The sequence below is a fragment of the Salarias fasciatus genome, chromosome 11, assembly GCF_902148845.1.
Source record: "Salarias fasciatus chromosome 11, fSalaFa1.1, whole genome shotgun sequence".
Classification (NCBI taxonomy): Eukaryota; Metazoa; Chordata; class Actinopteri; order Blenniiformes; family Blenniidae; genus Salarias; species Salarias fasciatus.
This window is the reverse complement of record NC_043755.1, coordinates 25,000,296-25,020,136: the sequence shown is the minus strand read 5'-3', so window position 1 is coordinate 25,020,136 and position 19,841 is coordinate 25,000,296. Positions and strand designations below refer to the sequence as shown.

The following is a 19,841-nucleotide window of genomic DNA, read 5'->3' as shown; positions in this document are numbered from 1 at the left end:
CGGTAAAGACCGGTGAAATGTGTCGGGTGATAAAAGCGATCAGCGCTTGGAGCCGGGCGCCGTTAGCACGTGGAGCGATGCGAGCGGAAGGAATACTTAACATTAAACAGGCATTAAACTCAGCCATCCTGCTTCTCCCGGCCTGCAGCGAGCCCGGGATTCCTCCTCCAGGTCCCCGCTGCACCATAAACCACACAATGGAGTCGTCATGAAGATATCATTTGTTTTAGTGTAATATGAGAAGTGGACCATCTTTCAAAGTGGACTCAGCCTTTAATGCATTTTGCCGACAACCATAAAAATGAGGCTCATCTGATATTCCTCCTCCACCTGTTAACGGACTTATTGATATTCATCCTCAGAGGTTTTTTTTTTTTTTAACTTCAATGTCGATTTGTCTTTTTTTGTTTAACTGCACATGCAACAAGAGGGCCAGATCTATGACACTGAAGTTACTCACGCCAGTTACTGGATGCCTCCGACAGCTGGAGCAAAGAGATGGAGGCAGCTACACCGCGGATGTCTGGAAATGCCACATTAAATATGACTGCCAAGCTTCCTGCAGTTTCCCCACCTGAAATACTGATCTGACAGACTTGGGCTCAGTTCTTCTGACAATATTTAAAGCCAAAATGCTGCTTTTTTTCCTACATTGCTTTGTCATCCATTAGAAACCTCGGAGAGGTTAGACTGTTTGTTTCAGTCTTCAGACGTCCATCTCCTCGAGGTTTTGTCTTTCTTGCATCGAACACAACTTTCTCAGCCTCCATCGTCTCAGGTCCTCCACTGTTGTGTCCAGCCAGCGTCCAGTTGGGTGTCTGGTGCAGCAGTGAGGGTACAGCCTCCACACTTTCCCATTATTGGTGGCTCTTCCTCGACCGCAGGGTCTCCTGGTCTGGACTGTGTAACCTCCACCACTGTCCAGTCTGGATGGGAGGTTATTTCATGTTCGACAGAAAGAAACGTCAACGTGTTTCAGCATGGAGACGTTAGCAAACATTTGCGTGGACCAGGAGAGACTTCTCAAGCCGGGTGCGTTGCATTGTGAGACCCTACGTCCATTGATATAAAGGTCTTATCCAAAAAGTAAACCTGGGTTTCCTGGAAAAGGGGCTAATTTCTCAGAATGTGACGTTGAAGAGAAGACTGTCTCAACATGCTGATCCTACGTTTGGCTTCTGTTTACTGTTTTAATGCCAAGAAATATCAGAAGGCAGAAGTTGTGACCGTTGAGGGTTGGGGTAACACTAAACCTCAGCGGTCTCGAGTCTCCGGTTTCATCCTGAGGCCTGGGAAGGCGAGGATGAAGTGAGTTTCTTTAAATGAGCCAGGCTTACAGACAACATGGCGGGTTGAGACTGACGGGGACTCATCAGGGGTGTGGGTGAGCATCTGATCCTGAAGAGCCGTCTATACTCCACTGCTGTGGCATTATGGGAAACCATGATTAGATGAACTCAAACCAGGGTCCTGCAGAGCCCCTCCCCTTCACAGTCTCAGCCTCAGAGATAAACCATTGTCTTCCCATCGTCTTCCTCACTGGAGCTTTTTAACAGCTCCGCTCTGTGATGAATTAGCAGAAGGATTCAGAGACTTGAACATGCAGGACAGGGTTTTGACGTCTCTGCTCTGCAGGAACTGATGGATTTCACCGTTGGGGCCGATGATGATTCTTCTCATTTAGTCATGTTCTGTCCGTTTCCAGAAAGGAAAGCTCTTCTTAGACCAGCAATTCTCTTCTTGATGCAGTTTGATTCAAGTCCGACCACAACATGGTCTGAGACCCTGTTAAAGCATTTTTCAAGAGAAAACAGGCAACTTCGGTAGCGCTTTGGGAGTGTCGATACACGACCACAGTGCTCAGAGCCACTGAAAACACAACTTTTCTAAAACGCTGCTGCAGTGCATGAGCTCCATGGCTGCAGTAAAGACAATACCTCCTCTACTCATGCTGAGTCAAGATAAAGGATATGTTCCTCCAGAGGGTCATGACTCCCAGTCCAGGTTCTCCTGGTCCTGGTAGTTTTAGAATCGACAGTCACCGTCAACAAAAACGGGAAATCAATCCATTTTCACCTGAAACGTCGTGTAATGAGAGCCGAGAGACGATCCACAGGATCGGATGGACTCTACCGTCACTGCTGCTTCTGTTTTATCCCTGCTGCTCTTTTCATTCCTGCATGTTTCGGCCTGTCAGAGGTCTTACTTTGTAAAACTGTGCCTCAGTAAACCGACATGCGTTCTATTGTTTCCAGCAGCTGCTTTGTTTTCACGTCTTCATTTAATGTCAGCAGTGTTTCCTCTTTTTACTTATTATGGTAAATGGACTACTCTTATATAGCGCTTTTACACTGCGTTGACAGAGTCCAAAGCGCTTTACACTGCATTATCACATTCACCCATTCACACACACTTTCACACACCAGTGGAGGTGGCCGCCATGCAAGGCGCTCAGTCCATCCACTGGGGGCAATTTGGGGTTCAGTGTCTTGCCCGAGGACACTTCGACATGCAGACAGGAATCGAACTAACAACATCCCGATTGTGAGACGACTGCTCTCCCCACTGATCCACAGCCGCCCTTATTAGTGACTACTGAACAGATAACTGCTGATTGCTGCGGAGCGGGTCTCCCTCCATGGCCAGACTCTGGAGTTTAGAACCAAAATAACCAGAAGCAGCAGCATCACCAACTGTGTGTCGCTGCAGCAGAGTTTATAGGACGTCTCAGCTGGAAAACTTACGAACACGGCAATCCTTCATGGAGTTTTGTGGAAGTGCTCCTGAGTAATCATGGGATTGAAAGCCTCTTTCTCTCTTGCTTTTGAAGAAACTGAAACATGTAGTTGTGCACACAGCAACCGGAAGGAGAGCTTTCTTCTTTTTTCTCTGGAAGTATTGTCAGTAACATTAACGCTGGTTTTTGATTTTTGTGGCCTGGTCTGTTCACTAATATGGTTCGGAAAAAAAGAAGAAAAAAAAAATGTATGTATGGTTCTGTAATTTTCTGTGTTGGTTGTCGGCTCTGTTTTGGTGTTGTCTAGATTGGGGGTTTGGGATTGTTCTAGGTTGCGTGTGGTGCGTCGACAACACTGTTTTGTATTGTGACTTTGTACATAGGTTGTGCCCCCCCCCCCCCCCCTTCCGTTCTCCCTCTCTTTATCTTTCTCTCTTTCTGTCCCTGCTCTCTGAGCATTTCCGTCCCGGTCCTCTCTGGCAGCCATGCCGGATGCCAGCTTTAAATAAAGGCAGCAGCAGGAGGAGACTCAGTCTCGTCCTGCTGCTAACATTAAAATCTGTTCGGATAGTAAAAGGTTACAATCATACAATATTGCACGCCCCAGCTGCCGAACAGGACAAGGGAAAAAAAAAAAAAAAACGCTGGTTTTATTTGAAAAGATGCTTTCAAGACTTTTTTTGTCTCGCCATGTGTTTTGAGGAGCTTTTCAAGAAAGCATGGCCGTGGCGGTGTTGGTCGACGTGCGCACACACACACACTGCTGAAATATTGGTGTTTGGAGCTAATGGAGATTGCCTGTGATTAGACTGAGCCTCATGTGGTAGCTGTTACTCAGCCGAGCCGAGCATGGAAGCCATTTCAGCCGCCGCCCGTCCTGCTCCAGGTAATAACAGAGGAACCTGGGAATCATTTCCTGGCAGAGGCGAAGCGGCTCTCCCTCGGCTGGAGCGTTTTTCCTCTCAACGCCACACTGAGTGGAGAGTGGAGCGATCTTCTACCCTGCTGCTGCTATCGGTGTTCAGGAACCTTCCAGCATGACGGGGAATCAGTGTCGTGACATTCACTTCAACGCTATTCAACAACGTTTTAATGTTTTCAACTCAAACTCTCGCCTGAATATGAAACGGTGGCAACGCATACACAGCGTTTCAAGTTAAAATGGATTGTCTTTATATTGTTGTTTCAGATCAGTTTAGTGTTTGAACGTTAAAGTTCTGAAAATGTTTTCCGTTTACTAAGAAGTTACAGAAACAGTGAAAGTGATGTAGTTACGATGACAGGCCACTAGTTGGTGCTGTTTGTTTTTGAAATGGAACATTGGGAGAACACGGAGAGAACACGGACGTTTGTATGGACAGAACACCGCGCTGTGTCGTTACTACGGTGACTGTCAGCTCTGAAACTACCAGGTCATGTGAGCACAGTACAGTCCATAGGAGGAGACACCCACCCCCAACCCCCCCGCCCCCGCCCCCAGAGGGAGGTGTAAAAACCATCATTCTCAGGCTGACTCCAGTCAGAGGGGTCAAAGGTCAGCTGGGAGGAGGAGGCGGAGCCAGGATAAAGAAAGCTAATAAAGCTCAGGCAGAGGTGCTAATTGGACAGGAAGTCTTCATTTAATCAGAGGAGAAAAAACTGTTTATAATGAATCATTTTGTCAACGATTCCCATTTCAGAAAGGTTTCGCCTTCACACAGCAAGCTTCTGAAAAGGATGTAGTTTGCATTTCAGGCCATAAGTTGGCGCTGTTTGTTTTTATAAAGAAACCACACTCGGTAGAAAGAACAGTACACTCTAAACAGAGAGAACACCAAGGTAGATTCTTATGGTGACTGTCAGCTCTAAAACTACCATGACCAGGAGAATCTGGACTGAGACCAGGACCAGGAGAATCTGGACTAAACGCTGTCATGTAAACGGGGGCGTTAGATCCAGATAGGTCCAAACCTCCCAGTGTGACTCAGCAGCACACCGAACCAGAAGCAGCCCAGACGGTCCATTCATGGTTCAGTTGTGTGCAGGTGAGACGGTGCCCGGTGTTCCCGTGGTGTTCGGTGTGTTCAGAGAGATTTTCTCCGGTCGGAGCCGCTCAGGAGGCGCCAGAAGGGGAGATTGTAGATGATGAACATATTTAATGTCTGCGATCAGAGATCTGGTGTGTGTGGAGCTGAGAGAGGAGCCGATCAGAGCCGACCTGACCACGCCCTCCTGATAAACCTCCCTGATTGGCTGAACAGCTCCACCTCACCAGGGTGCTGGTGGTGCTGCTTTTAAGAATCCCCGTCTCAGCTGTCAGTGGTGGAGACATGGATGTGAAATATATTCACTGTACTGTATATGACAGTGAAACGAAGTCAGAGCTCCTGAACTCAGCAGTGCAGGAAATGAGTCGTTAATCCTCAGCATGCGTGTCCTTTCTGGACGTATTTCCTCCATTCAGACCCAAACCTCAGGAGCTGAAACTCTGCATTCAGAGCTGTTTGCTTTATCCTGACATTCAGGTGTGTTTGACGGTTCAGGGTTTGCTGTGCAGACTGGCCTGTCTCTGTGTTCACGTGTTCTCTGTGTTGTTCAGTTATTACAGCCTGGAAGACATCAGCCCCGAGTCCATCAATAAGTACCTGTCCGGCCTGGTGGAGAGGAGCCTGAGGGACCTGGAGTGCTCCTACTGCATTGAGATACAAGAGGTGTGTGTGTGTGTGTGTGTGTGTTCAGTGTGTCGTCTACAGAGTGCTGGAAGCTTGTGGACTGTGATGTGAACGTTGTGTTGACTCTTCAGGACGACCGGACCATCGAGCCGCTGACTTACGGCCGCATCTCGTCCTATTACTACCTGAAGCACCAGACCATCCGCACCTTCAAGGAGCGGCTGCGAGCCGAGCTGCCCGTCCACGAGCTGCTGTCTGTCCTCACCGTGAGTCTCCCTCTGCTGCACACACACAGAAAGGGAACGTTTCGTCAGTGACAGGGGAAGCATGGGAGTGATTTTAATTGTTTTTATAGTAAATGTCTTACTTTTTGCACCTTTAAGTCCATCCTGTCAAATTAGCACCTCTGCCTGAGCTTCATTAGCTTCCTTTATCCTGACTCCTCCTCCTCCCAGCTGACCTCTGACCCCTCTGACTGCTGGAGTCAACCGGAGAATGATGGTTTTTACACCTTCCTCTTTTCAAATAATGAGTAGAGAACGTGCAGTTGGATCTTTTTCTGAAGCAATTCAACTTCAGGTTATTTCAAAATGTTGATTCAGACGTTTTCTCAGAGCGTTTTGTTCAGTGGGTGACCTCTGCTGACCTTGGAGCTTTCAGTGGTCTCGGTCATATCATTTTATTTTAATTCAGAATAAATTATCTCCAATTAAATTACTCAGGATTAAAGTATTTTGCTTTGTGTTTACATTGGAATAGTGATTCCAAATGAAGGTTTACATGGAAAACATGTTTATTCTCCGTCATTTATTTCCTCTTTAACTCTGGATGTAGTGAAGAGTTCTGATTGGACAGGAGCAGGAAGTGACGTGTTGACGTCTACAGAAAATAAACCAACTCTACGTCCTGCTTCTTTTCTCTCTTTCTGGATTAACTGTGATGTTACAGCTTTAAAACGGTCCACCTTGCTTTGCTTCCATCCATCCTCCGCTCTTTTCATTATGTCCGTTTCAGCATGTTGGTTTGGTTAAACTGAGACAGATGCTTCTCTGAACCGTAACGGATCATCTCGCTGAGAACAAAAACAAAAGCAAGGTAATCAAAGATTTCAGAAGCGGAATCTTGAGTTAGAATCTGCTGATTTCCTCAACAAAGGAATCGAACGTCACCAGAGTCTCTCCTGATGGATGTGGCTTCACCGGGTTCGATCCATTCAGCCGTCAGCTCTGTCTTCTGCACAGCTTCGTAGAGTTCAGGGTCTAGATGGGGGGGGCATGTGCCTCCTACACACACACACACGCACACACACCCTGAAGCACCAGGGAGCTCCTCCAGTTGAACCTAATTGCTGTAGCGTGGCTGCTAATGAGCGACACCCCCCCTCGACCCCCCTCGTTCACACGCTTTCTCTCTGCTCTCCTCATTGTGTCTTCGTGTGGCGTGTCACGTTATTTACCTTCTGTTCCATCTCTTGGTCATTATTCCGCTGCCGCTGGAAACATGAATTTCTGCTCAAACTGGAACACATTTGTATTAAAACATGCATTTGTGGGATGAGCAGCAGAGAGGAACGTTTTCAATACAGAACCGAAGTTTAAGAGCTGAAAGTTCCAGACAGTTCAGTTCAGGGCCCACGAACACTCACCTTGAGTTATTTGGAATGATAAAATAGCGCTGTGATAACCTCACATTTTAATTTTAATGTTTTTTATTTGTTGTGGCACAGAGTGTAAATGTCAGTATTTTGGTGAAATTAACCAGTTCCTAGATCACAGTCATTCACATGCAGCTCGGCTCTCCCTGCGGTTAACTCAGAGATCGTCAAGCCGCTCTGCAGCCACATGTGACTCCTCAGCCCTGCTGATGCTTCCAAATACAGAAACGTCTGACTCGATTGAAAACGTGAAAAATAATGCAAGAAACGAGTTTCAGAATGACAAGGCTAAAATGCAAAGGGACCTCAAATGACTGAAGAGTGGCTAAAACAGGTGAAATGGCAACACTAAAAAAAAAGAAAAAAGAGCTCCAACAACTAAATGAAAAACTTGAAGCTGCTAAATATACTGAAAATTGCCAGAAACAGAGAAGACTGCAAAACAGCTTTTAATTGAATGAAATTTCTGCTGTTCCAAATTACAGTCGCTGAGCTTCATAAATACATCCTGCGATAGTTTCCCGCACGTATAGCGAGCCTTATATTTAACTTGAAGCTCATAAACATGCTCCGCTGCTTTTTGCTAGGTTTATTTGGTTGGATAGTCTAAAGTGGTAGTTAGGGCGTAAAGGTTACAGCGTCCTGCTGCAGCATCCTCACTATGTACTTATATTGACATTTTAACTTCTGTTCTACTTCTTCTGTTTTCCTTTCTGTGTGGAGCCGTGTCACAAAAACTCCCTCATCGGACCATTGAAGTATTTCTGTAAACAGGTTTGGTTTTTCCTGGAGATTTCAGTCCTTCAAAATTTAATTCGGAATTGGTTTATTCTGAATTAGGTAATTCAGAATTATATTCATGAGCGTCGCGTTAACACAGGGAAAACGAAGGATTAGCTCCTCTCTCACGCCGGGGGCTGTGAAGCGTTCTGATTGGACGAGGGGGCCGTGGCGTACTGACGTCTCCAGGAAGTAAACAGCGTTTTTCTCTTCGTTCTTTCTGGATTAACTTTGACGCTCCAGCTTTGAAAATGTCCGTGTTATTAACCGCCCGTCGGTCCGCTCATTTCATTATGTTCAATTCTTTTTAAAACTGCCGTTTAATAAATCGTCTCCATATGAGTCGAAATGCGAGACGCAGGCCGCCATCTTGGAATGTTGTGTCATCAGTACGGAGCAGAACGACCAGAGTGAAGTCGCCTGATTAGCATATAATTCTGCTTCCAGAGGAGAATAAACCTGCTGCTCTGTTCGAATTCAAACAAATCTGAACAAAGTTTTCAGGCGTTTACATGGCCATTTCAGAGCAGAATTAGGCTTTATTCTGATATTCCGATTTAAAGAGGAATAAAAAGTCCCATGTGAAATCACTGAATGTGATTTGATTTAACTGCAGTTTTCCTGAAGTTGTCTTTTGCCCTGTTTTGCCCCCCCCCCCCCCCCCCCCCCCCCCCCCCCCGTGGAGTCAGAATGTTGTCTTTGCGTTCTAAGCGTCTCAGAGTGTCGCTGTTGTGAAAACAGAATGGAAGCGTTTCTTCACATTTAGCTTCCTGGAGCCGCTCCAGAGGGGCTGCAGAGCCACACGTGGCCCGGGAGCCACTGGTTGGACCCCCGTCCTCCGTGTGTAGTCTCCGTCTCCAGCCCTCATCCTCGAATCCGTCAGTCAGACAGGAATCCGCCCGCTGATGGATGGAGGCTGGAAACAGTGTGGGGGGTGGGGTGGGGGTGGGGGGGCGACAGATGGCCTCCAGCAGCGCCTACATTAGACCAAACTGTGTTTCAGCTGAGAGTGTCTGCATCCCTCACTGCCTGAGGTGACGTTGACCTCAGGCTCGTCTCACCTGAGATCAGGATCAATGAGTGGACCGTTGGAATGTTGTTTTTTTTGTGGGGGGGGGACGCCGGACGCTCTGCTCCTGGACAGCAGCTGCTGCAGGACAGATGTTGAGGTCCGACTCTTGATCTCCTGCAGGATGCGGAGGAGTACGCCGAGCTGCCCGTCAGACACAACGAGGACCAGCTGAACAGCCAGCTGGCTCAGCAGCTCCCCCTGCAGGTCAACCCCCACTCCTACGACAGCGCCCACACCAAGACCCACCTGCTGCTGCAGGCCCACTTCAGCCACGCCCCGCTGCCCTGCAGCGACTACACCACCGACACCAAGACCGTGCTGGACAACGCCATCCGGATCTGCCAGGTGACGCCGCGTGCCGCCACAGGGTGGCAGTGTCGAGCCAGGCGGTTGTTGATTTATTCGTGTCGTGCTGCACGAGGTGTTCTGAATTTCGCAGAGTGTTGCTATCTGGTCCCGCAGAAATCCAGTCAGAAACAATCTGCTTTTGGAGTGATTACTCAGTTCTGGGTCAGAAAAACAAAAATGGAACTGAAGGCCAGTTGAGTAATCTAAAAAAAACACACAAAAACCACCGAGAATTAACGGAAATTTGACAAATGTATGTTGTGTGTCCTCAGAACGTTGTGAAGCCTTTAATCTTCAATAACTATCACACGTATTCCCTTTTTTCAGACATCCGGCTGGTCATTTAGCTTCTAAAAAGAAGCACACATATGAAACCGTAGTGTTGCATACCGTCTGTGACCACTAGAGGTCACTGTGTGACCACAGAAAGCAGCTACAGTACATGAATGGAGAATGAAACCTCCATTAGGACTGGAGCTGACTGACGGAATGATAAAGGTCTCGGAAAAGAGCAGAATTGAAAATAGAAATGCTAAAATAAGCATCAGGGAGAATTCAGAGCAGCATCAGCCCCCCCTGAATCAGACCTGAACCCTCCCGAAAACATGGTTTATAAGCGTTTTGCTTCCTTTTTTGAGTATGTATCGTTATGATCGTGTGTCACCTTATGAGATGGTGAATGTAAAGAAACTTCTCAGCTCTGTGCGTTAATCACATCAGATCAGTCACCTGCTGAAGTTCGAGGCCACACTGCCCAGCACGAAGTTAGACTCAAACATGGAAAAAGTGAAGTCAGCAGTCAGCAGAACTATTGAGAGCAGGGTGTGTGTGTGTGTGTGTGTGTGTGTGTGTGTGTGTGTGTGTGTGTGTGTGTGTGTGTGTGCGCGCTGTGAAGACAGTGGGAAAGCAGTGTATTTTTAGACTTTACAGAAGTGACATGAGGCTCAGATGAAGAATCCACCTCCAGCTGTGTGTGTGTGTGTGTGTGTGTGTGTGTGTGTGTGTGTGTGTGTGTGTGTGCGTGCGTGCGTGCGTGCGTGCGTGCGTGCGTGCGTGCGTGCGTGCGTGCGTGCGTGCGTGCGTGCGTGCGTGCGGTGTCATTGATTGGCTGGTTGAAGGTTCTCTGAGGGGTTTTGCGCTGGTTAAAGCGGTCTGGGTTCCTGGGTTCCTGGGAGCCAGACTGGCATGTTTTGGTTTGGGTTCCGGTCTGAAGCCGGATGAGATGTTTGACATGAGACAAGGAGGCGATCAGGCTCGGATGTGTTTTCAGCCAGTCCTCGCTCTGAGGCACGCATCAGGTGTGTGTGTGTGTGTGTGTGTGTGTGTGGGGGGGTCTGGGTATCGTCTACACACTGGCTCAGAGTTAGTGAGGACCTGGTGATTGGCGTTGCTCCAGCAGAGGGATGAGGTGCTGCCGTCAGCTGCCGTCAGCGAGCCTCGCCTCTGGAATGTCAGAAACTTGAAGTGTATTCACAAGAAAAGGTGACAAGTTCCACAGATAACCTCTTTACATTATGAATAAATATATCATAGATTATCTTTCTAAGAATAACAAATGAATATCAGAAGAGTCCAGAGGTGAGCGGGTTTCAGTGTAATCAGTAAGTTTAACCAGCTCTATTTCAACATTTTGAGAATAAAGCACTGTACTGTACTGACGTTACGAACCGACCCGCCTCAGAGGGAGTCTCAGGTCTGACCCGGTCCAGCTGGTCCAGCTGGTCCAGCCTCCACGGCGAGGTGTGGAGGTACCGGCGGCTTGGCGGGGTTATCCATCAGGTCCTGTTAGCAGGTTGTTTCAGCTGCGTTGCTTTCATTTCTGTTTGAAGTGTGTGTGTGTGTGTGTGTGTGTGTGTGTGTGTGTGTGTGTGTGTGTGTGTGTGTGTGTGTGTGTGTGTGTCCATGTGCTTGTGATTCTCCATGCTGAGCCGCTGGATGTTTCCTCTCCTCGTCCTCCTGCCGTTCTGCCTTTCACTGGTTTTACGGCTGTTTTTATTGGGTAGATGTAAATTTTTATTGATACTTCTCGCCGAACACGGGAGGCGAATGCAGCGATCGGACACGGCTTTCTGTCTTAATGGACTCGTCTCAGTCCTCGACCCCGCCTCTCTTCCTTCAGACGGGGAACTCGGAGGAACAGCCAAACCCGGCGCAGCCACTCAGAAATGTACATGAAGCTGATGAACCATCTGTTAGCTGTGGCTGCTGTCAGACGAGGGGCTGAAGTCACACTGACAGTGAGGAACGCAGAGCCGCCGGTGACTCCTCAGACCCTCAGAGCCGGTCGGACCCGGTCCTGTCCAGCCGGGGTCCAGCTGGGTTTCCACTGTCTCTGAATGAAAGGCTTCCTCTTTTCCAGCTTCTGTCCAGTCCTGCCTCCAGCAGTCCTCGGAGTGTCTTCAATCTGAATGAACTTGCTGTGATTCTCATGATTGAGTCCTGTTGCTGTTCAGGCTGGAAGCAAACGGTGGATTCTGTCGTGTTCTGGAGCAGCCTCTGGGTTCATTTGCTTAGCATTAGCATGCTAATTAGCTCAGCTGGCTGGACTCTGGGAACCTGTGGAGAAATGACTCCTGGATGAGAGGAGTTTGTTGGAGAGTCACCTGCTAAACAGGAAGTGAAGCTGAACCGCCACAAACCCGTCATGCCCTGGTTCTGCAGCTGCTCTTCCTTCTGTTCTGCTCTGGTGGACTCATAGTCAGGCAGTGTGAGCTCTCCTGGTGCAGCAGACCCTCCGGGCCGCCGTGACGTTGATCACCAGGACAGAGCTTCGTTCACACGTTAAGAAAAGACCTTCCCCTGTTTCAGTTGTTGTCCTGCAGTCGTCCTCCTCAGGGTCGGAGTGAAACCAGCTGGAGCGTTTGAACAGCCGAACAGGCGAGGAGTGTTGAAACAGCAGGAAGAGTTTCCTCTTGGTTTAACTAGGAGGTCTGGTCAGCCTCACTGGAGAGGCTCCCTCAGAGTTTCACCCAATATGAGGAGGGTTTTATTTATTTGTTTACATTAAAAAAAAAAAAAACAGGCTTAAAAATGGCCATTTCACCAGAAAAATGAAACAGGAAAAATGACTTAACATGTTAACATGAAGATTCTGCAGCAGCATCAGTGCAGCCATGTTCCCCGGTTCCCCGCCGCGGTGGAGCAGTGTAGCGCTCCGCCCCGCCGCGGCTGAAACCCTCTCCCTCCTCCTCCGCAGGCCATGCTGGACGTGGCGGCTAACGAAGGCTGGCTGGTCACGTCCCTCAGCATCTGCCACCTGGTCCAGATGCTGGTCCAGGGCCGCTGGCTGCACGACTCCTCCCTGCTGACGCTGCCCCACCTGCAGCAGCAGCACCTCCACCTGTTCAGGTAGCGCCGCTCCCCGCTCGCACCGCTCGGCCGCGGGACCCGGAGCGTTCCGAGGCCTCACCGTCTCTCCGCCGCCTCCACAGGAAGTGGCCCGGCAGGCGGGGCCGGAGCGAGCCGGGGGGCTACAGCGGCCCCGTCGAGGGGCTCCCGGAGCTGATGGCCGCCTGCGGGGGCAGAGAGAGCGTCTTCAGCGCCATGGTGGGCCAGGAGCTGCAGTCTGGACAGATCGCTCAGGTGAGGACGGCCGACACGGCGCCGACACTCACCATGACCGTGGGTTAGAGAGAGAGGGACGAAGGAACCGTCTACTGTCCGTCTGCCGTCACATTTACATAGTGGGCTCACACGAGGTGTGTGTGGATCTGTTTCTCCCTCTCCCTCTCACACACACACACACACACACACACCATTATCCGTGGTCCCACAGACCTGCAGGATCCCCAATTACGGCGGCTCAGATCTGGTTTGCGGCTCCACTTTAAGTGCTAATTGCAGCAGTAATGAGAGTGTCCGGGCAGCGCGGCAGGCCCCGTGGCCTCCACCCAATCATCCCCCTCCACCCGCACGCCCCCGCCGCCCCCCGCCGGGCGCCGGCCTTTCTAATTAAATAATTAGATGTGCAGCGGCGTTCCTGTCTGACCGGCTCGGGGAGAGTAATCCTCACATAAATAGCTTTGACCGGGCGAATCGGAGACGCTGCTCTGCTCCATCAGTCATAAAAACACACTCCTCCTCCTCCTCTCCTCCTCCTCCTCCTCCTCTTCCTCCTCCTCCTCCTCCTCCTCCTCCTCCTCTTCCTCCTCCTCCTCTCCTCCTCCTCCTCCTCTTCCTCCTCCTCCTCCTCCTCCTCCTCCTCCTCTTCCTCCTCCTCCTCCTCCTCCTCCTCCTCCTCCTCTTCCTCCTCCTCCTCCTCCTCTCCTCCTCCTCCTCCTCCTCCTCCTCTCCTCCTCCTCCTCCTCCTCCTCCTCCTCCTCCTCCTCTTCCTCCTCCTCCTCCTCCTCTTCCTCCTCCTCCTCTCCTCCCCCTCCTCCTCCTCTTCTTCTTCCTCCTCCCCCTCCTTCTCCTCTTCCTCCACCTCCTCCTCCTCCCCCTCTCCTCCTCCTTCTCCTCTTCCTCCCCCTCTCCTCCTCCTTCTCCTCTTCCTCCTCCTCTCCTCCTCCTCCTCCTCCTCCTCTCCCCTCTCCTCCTCCTTCTCCTCTTCCTCCTCCTCTCCTCCTCCTCCTCCTCCTCCTCTCCCCTCTCCTCCTCCTTCTCCTCTTCCTCCTCCTCCTCCTCCTCCTCCCCCTCCTCCTCCTCCTCCTCCTCTTCCTCCTCCTCCTCCTCTTCCTCCTCCTTCTCCTCTTCCTCCTCCTCCTCCTCCTCCTCCTCCTCCTCCTCTCCTTCAGTGTTCATATCCACAGCGATCAGGTGAACTCTGACTGATCTCCATCTCTGTGGATTCAGAATGACGGAGTTTAACCATGAGAAGAAAAGAGACGGGTTGAAATAAATCCAGTCGACGACTTGAATCGCTGGATTTTTCCACCTGGTGTCTTCAGGACAGAAGGAGGAACATCTGGACAAGAGACCACAGCTGGATTAGCTTGAATGTGGCTGCACTGACTGGAAATCAAAGGATTTCTTGCAGGTGTTGTGCAGTTAGTTTATCAGAGAGGTTGATCAGAATATTGATTCACTGAGGACACAGACTCTGCAGCACGTCGTCTAAATCAGGGTCTCCCAACCCTGGTCCTCGGGACCACTGTCCCCCATGTTTTGGATGTTTCCCTCTTCCAACACACCTGATTCAAATGACCAGGACTGTTATCAGGCTTCTGCAGAGCTTGATGACGAGCTGGTCAAGTGAATCAGGTGTGTTGGAAGAGGGAAACATCCAAAACATGGGGGACAGTGGTCCCGAGGACCAGGGTTGGGAGACCCTGGTCTGAATCATGGCTCTGTGACTCTTCCTGCCCCCCCCCGGTCGCCGTGCAGGCCTGGGCCTTCCTCAGCCACCTGCCCGTCCTGGACGTGTCTCTCAGTGTGAAGGGCTGGTGGGAGGACAGCGGCGAGCAGACGGAGCGCCGCCTCCCCGCCGCCGCCGGGGGCCTGAGGGACGACGGCAGCTGGACGGACGTCCACGCCGACCAGGAGTACGTCCTGCAGGTGGCGCTGCGCCGCGTCAACCAGGGCCAGCAGAGGGTGAGCGAGCAAGGGACAGGAAGTGGACATCCTGGACAGGAAGATGAACCTCACGTGTCTGTGTGTGTGTGTCTGTGTGTGTGTGTCCTCTCAGAGGAAGCAGGACAGTAAGGCCCAGGCTCCCCGGTTCCCCAAGGTGAAGGATGAAGGCTGGTTCGTCATCCTCGGGGAGGTGGAGCGCCGGGAGCTGCTGGCCGTCAAGCGGGTCGGCTTCGTGCGGAACCAGAGCGCCGTGTCGGTGGCGTTCTACACGCCGGAGCGCACCGGGAAGTCAGTCTGCCTTCACTTCACTTCACTTCACTTCTTTCAGAGTCCTGTGTGGAGTCGAACATGAGCGTGTTGACCTCTGACCCCGGCAGGTGCATCTACACCGTGTACCTGATGAGTGACAGCTACCTGGGCCTGGACCAGCAGTACGACGTCCGCCTCAACGTGACGCCCGCCAGCATCGCCGCGCAGGTCAACAGCGAGGTGGCGCCCAGCTGAGGAGCCCCGGGACGCCGGTCCTGGTCCCTGCAGTCCTGGTCCTGGTCCTGGTCCTGGTGCTGGTCCTGGTCCTGGGACGAGGATTGCATATGAATCTGATTTTTGATTGAAATGTTCTTTCTGCCAGAATTGTTTAAAAAGAAAAGCGGGCTGGACTTTGTTCTGATTTTCTGATTTTCTCTCTGTCCGGACCTGCAGCGGGTTTTGAGCTCTTCTGTGTTTCATTCTGACTCTGCTTCACTCTGGGTTTTTTCTTCTTCCTGAATCATTTCTGCTCTCAGAGAATAAATTCGGTTCAAACTGAAGGCGTTCTGAGTCATTTCTCCTCTTCCGGGTCGGATCAAAGCCTGTTTCCTCCATGACTTCCAGTTTTTGCGTCTCGTTTGCTCTGCAGTGGTTTGAGGCGGAGGAGGCGGAGCTCGCCTTTTCTTTTTACCGCTCAGCGATCACAGCTCCACTGCTAAACTGTGAAGCCTCTGATTCCTTTCAGGAAGAAGTTTCTGTTCAGGATGGATTCAGCATTTCAGTCGGTTACAAGATTTCGAAATAAAAAAAATAAAAGGTGATCTAACAGGAATGACGTCTGGAAACATTTTGCACCAAAAAAAAGATTGATTACCAACTGCCTTGATGTTTTATTTTGTTAAGAAGGAACAGCACTTTTATTTTAGTGAAATGTTGAAGTTGCGTTTCCTTCGTTTCCGTGGAAACTGCTTTCAAAAAGTTGTTTTCTCTGCGTGTAAAACAAGCATCAAAACACAACAGAGGTTTTCTGTTTTCACTTGGAGATGCTGTCGTGTGAACAGGCCTTGAAGCCAGATGTTTTAACTGCTCTGGAATCGGCCTCTTCAGAGTCTGATGTTTATCTTGAAGTTTTAATCTCTTAAACTCGATAGTTCTCCTTTTTTAATCAACTTTTCAGGAATGTTTTTGACATTTTCCTGGTGTTTGTCTGGATCTGCAACATTCATGAGCTCTCTGAACCACATTCAGTCATGTTCAGTTTCATAGCGGTTCTGAGTCGCTGACTCCTGTCAGGCTGTAGACAAACAAAAAAAACAAAAAAAAAAAACATGGTAGAACATGAAGACTCCAAGATCAAAATGCCAAGTTCCAGTGGAGGAGATCATCACAGAAATAACTCCTCAGTGAAGTCCAGATACCAGTGAAACGTGTGTGACAGAGTACAGCTGATGTTCAGCAGGGCAGGACTGTGAGGAACACGGTTCGATTCCCTCAGTCCAACCTGTTTCCGTTGCCTCTTTAGAATAAACCTGTATTTTGAAGAGAAAAGGCAGAAAAACTTTGAGAAGTGGAAACTGACCAGATTAAGTAACTAGATTAAGTAGTATTTTATTTTGTTTGTATCTGAACAAATCATGAAATTTGACTGAAATGCTCTAAAAAAAAAAAAAAAATTGATTTTTCCATTATTTGTTATAGCAGCACAATAAACAAAGTTTTTTCATTTGGCTGCATTCATAAAGATTTTCAAAGTCCAGAAAGTCTTGTTCAGTGAATCTTTCTGTAATAAAACATTCCAGTGACTCAATGCACCATCTGGTGGTGAAAACTGGAATTGCAGGACTAAATGAACCAGGATGAGTTGAATGTTTCCTTTGAAAAAGAATTCATGACTGTTGTTTCGTCTCAGTCGGATCAATATTGGAGGTCACGTCACGTCAGATTAGGCTGTTTTGGTACTTTTAACCAAATTTCGATAAGCTGAGTCGTTATTTATCGACGTAAAGACTGAGCCTCCGCTCAACTCAAAGTTTGGACAGAAAGATAGAGAGTCTCTGCTGCTCCTAGAGAGATCTTTGAGGTTTTTGCCAGTTTATCCCAAATAAATGGAATCCTGGACCACAAAAAATAACCTCAATCTGTAAAATTAGAAAAATAGCTCACCAATTTTTCTCTACATTGTAAACATCTGCAACTTTTTTCAAATTCAGAACTATATTAAATAGAATTTTCTTAACCATTTTTGATGCCATTGCTTTATTTTTTCATTCAGCTGTTTTAAACCATGTTTTTGTCCATATTTTTAACAATTTTCTTCTTTTTTAAATTTTTTTTTTTTTTTTTTTTTGGGGGGGGGGGGTTCCACTTTTTTAGCTTTTCCAACAATCCAAACTGTTTAATCCACTGCAGCACTTATGTTTTTAGCGTTTGTGTTAATTTTTTTTTCCGCATCTAAGACACCAGACTCCATGAAGCTGAGTCGATCAGCAGGAAATGTCACAATCATGAATCATCAACTCATTTTATTTCATCCACTTTAATTAAATTCACTTGTTTCAGACCAAAGCTTTATCTTTTCAAAGTTTTAAATGAAAGAATTTGTAACCATGTAATTTTATCTCCACAACTGCCTTTTTTATGCTTTATTGATGAATTGAACTGATTTATTAGAACTTGATTGAGTGAAGCAAACAGAAAATTGGAAGGATCCAGATGTTTCATGTTGCTGCAAAAAGAAAGGTTTTTTTCTCTTTTTAGTGTGAAACGTCTCGTTGGTACAAAGGGAAAAGATGATTAAGCTTTAAAATAATACACAAACTGTTGCAGTGTTCTAGTTTGCTGAAGCATTTGATTCACATTGAAGTGAATACATTTTTGCAGCAGGTTACCTGGAGATGTTTTTAGGGTGAGTTCTGCAGCTCCACCCCTGTACCAAGTCAAGACAAAATGCTTTTGCTTTGAATCTACATATAAAATATATACATTTTACATCAAATACTTAAAGGTTACCTGGGAAAAGAAATTAACAATTTAGTAGAAATAAAACAAAAAAACAATCCTATTGGATTGAATCTGTTGAGCTCTGAGAGCAACGACAAAGGTAGAAAAATGTGTGTCTGATTCATTGATCAGTGTGTTTTACAGCTTGTGTTCAGGAGCTCTGGATTACTGCGGACCTCCAGACTGTCAGCTCACAGCTTCACGGCTGAAAGAAACTAATTCAGTGATAATCCAGCAGTTCATCCTCCTGCAGGCTCCGGTCAGTTCAGGTTCATTCCAGGGCCCCCAGCCTCCAGGGGCCCTCAGCCTGCAGGGGCCCCCAGCCTCCAGGGGCCCCCAGCCTCCAGGGCCCCCAGCCTCCAGGGGCCCTCAGCCTGCAGGGGCCCTCAGCCTGCAGGGCCCTCAGCCTCCAGGGCCCCCAGCCTCCAGGGGCCCTCAGCCTGCAGGGCCCTCAGCCTCCAGCCTGCAGGGGCCCTCAGCCTGCAGGGGCCCTCAGCCTCCAGCCTGCAGGGGCCCTCAGCCTGCAGGGGCCCTCAGCCTGCAGGGCCCTCAGCCTCCAGCCTGCAGGGGCCCTCAGCCTGCAGGGGCCCTCAGCCTCCAGCCTGCAGGGGCCCTCAGCCTGCAGGGCCCTTAGCCTGCAGGGGCCCTCAGCCTGCAGGGGCCCTCAGCCTCCAGGGGCCCCCAGCCTGCAGGGGCCCTCAGCCTCCAGGGGCCCCCAGCCTGCAGGGGCCCTCAGCCTCCAGGGGCCCCCAGCCTGCAGGGGCCCTCAGCCTGCAGGGCCCTCAGCCTGCAGGGCCCTCAGCCTCCAGGGGCCCTCAGCCTGCAGGGGCCCCAGATGGATCAAGGTAAACTTGTCTGTTCTTTCTTTAAACTCCACGAGGATGTTAAAGGTGTTGGTTCAGGGTTTTATTGAATGTTCTCAGTCGACTTTTCACGGATCAGGTTATCAGTGAATTATTTCAGTGTGTTTTTTCAGAGTGACCAGCTGGGCCCCAGCATGTCCGCGGTCCAGACGTTTCGCCTCCTCATAGTTGACAGTATCAGTGTGATGAAACCTTTGAAAAGGAGGCTTTCCGAGGCCAGAGGTGAACTCTCCCCCTCAGCCAATCATCGTTCTCCAAAGTTGTCCTAATGTCAGAGCGCAGCCAATCAGGGGCCGCGCCGGATCTTCTCCGGACCAATCGGAGTGGAGCGGTGTGAAAGGGGGCGGGGCCTGGAGCTGCGGGTCTGTGGAGGCTCCGCACGCAGGAGCAGAGGATGAAGATGTGCGGGGGGCGTGCGGGTGTTTCTGCCGGGCTGAGCGCGCGCTGTGACGGCCTGCGGGGACGCTGAGGCCGCAGGTGAGACGGACAGGTGGCACGGAGTCCGCTGCATGTCCGGGAGAGAAGGACTGATCAGTGTGTGTGCATGTCTGTGTGTGTGTGTGGTCCTGCAGGCCTGCGGTGCTGGTCCTGGTCCTGGTCCTGGTCCTGGTCCTGGTCCTGGTCCGGTTCTGATGGGTCCGTCAGTCCTCTGAGCTCGGCGCGTGCTCCTGATCCGCTTTTATTATTGATCCTGAAATAATCCCGGATCATTCAGAGTCATCTGGATTATGAGGCTGTGTCCGGGCTGCAGCTGGAGCTCCGTCTGAGGCCGAGCCGGGAGAGGACCGGGGAGGGCCGGAGAGGAGCCCCAGAGCCCCGGAGCCCCGGAGCCCCGCAGCGGAGCGCAGCGCGCAGGGCGGCCGTGCGCCATGAGGCACCTGCCGGGCGCAGCCTGAGCGCCGGCCCGTCCCCCAGCCCCGGCGGCCCGGGGCCCCCCGGCGGCCCCCCGGCGGCGGCCCGGCGGCCCCCCGGAGCC

The 19,841-nt window shown here is 50.0% G+C and overlaps 1 protein-coding gene across 2 annotated transcripts in view; it reads left to right on the top strand.

Moving 5' to 3' along the window:
- Positions 1–19,468, top strand: part of ascc3 (activating signal cointegrator 1 complex subunit 3) — a 139,953-nt gene extending 120,485 nt beyond the window's left edge. The window contains exons 34-42 of one of the 2 annotated variants that reach the window (XR_003932377.1): positions 5,316–5,427; positions 5,520–5,654; positions 9,015–9,239; positions 12,439–12,590; positions 12,674–12,824; positions 14,565–14,771; positions 14,866–15,041; positions 15,131–15,322; positions 19,439–19,468. Coding sequence is in view for 1 of the 2 variants with exons in the window: in XM_030102252.1 (XP_029958112.1) it covers positions 5,316–5,427; positions 5,520–5,654; positions 9,015–9,239; positions 12,439–12,590; positions 12,674–12,824; positions 14,565–14,771; positions 14,866–15,041; positions 15,131–15,257 (1,285 nt within the window). In the remaining variant the exon portion in view is untranslated. Of the gene's footprint in view, positions 1–5,315; positions 5,428–5,519; positions 5,655–9,014; positions 9,240–12,438; positions 12,591–12,673; positions 12,825–14,564; positions 14,772–14,865; positions 15,042–15,130; positions 15,557–19,438 lie in introns of those variants that run through there. The other variant, XM_030102252.1, reaches the window with a different exon arrangement.
- The last annotated feature ends 373 nt before the right edge of the window (positions 19,469–19,841 follow it).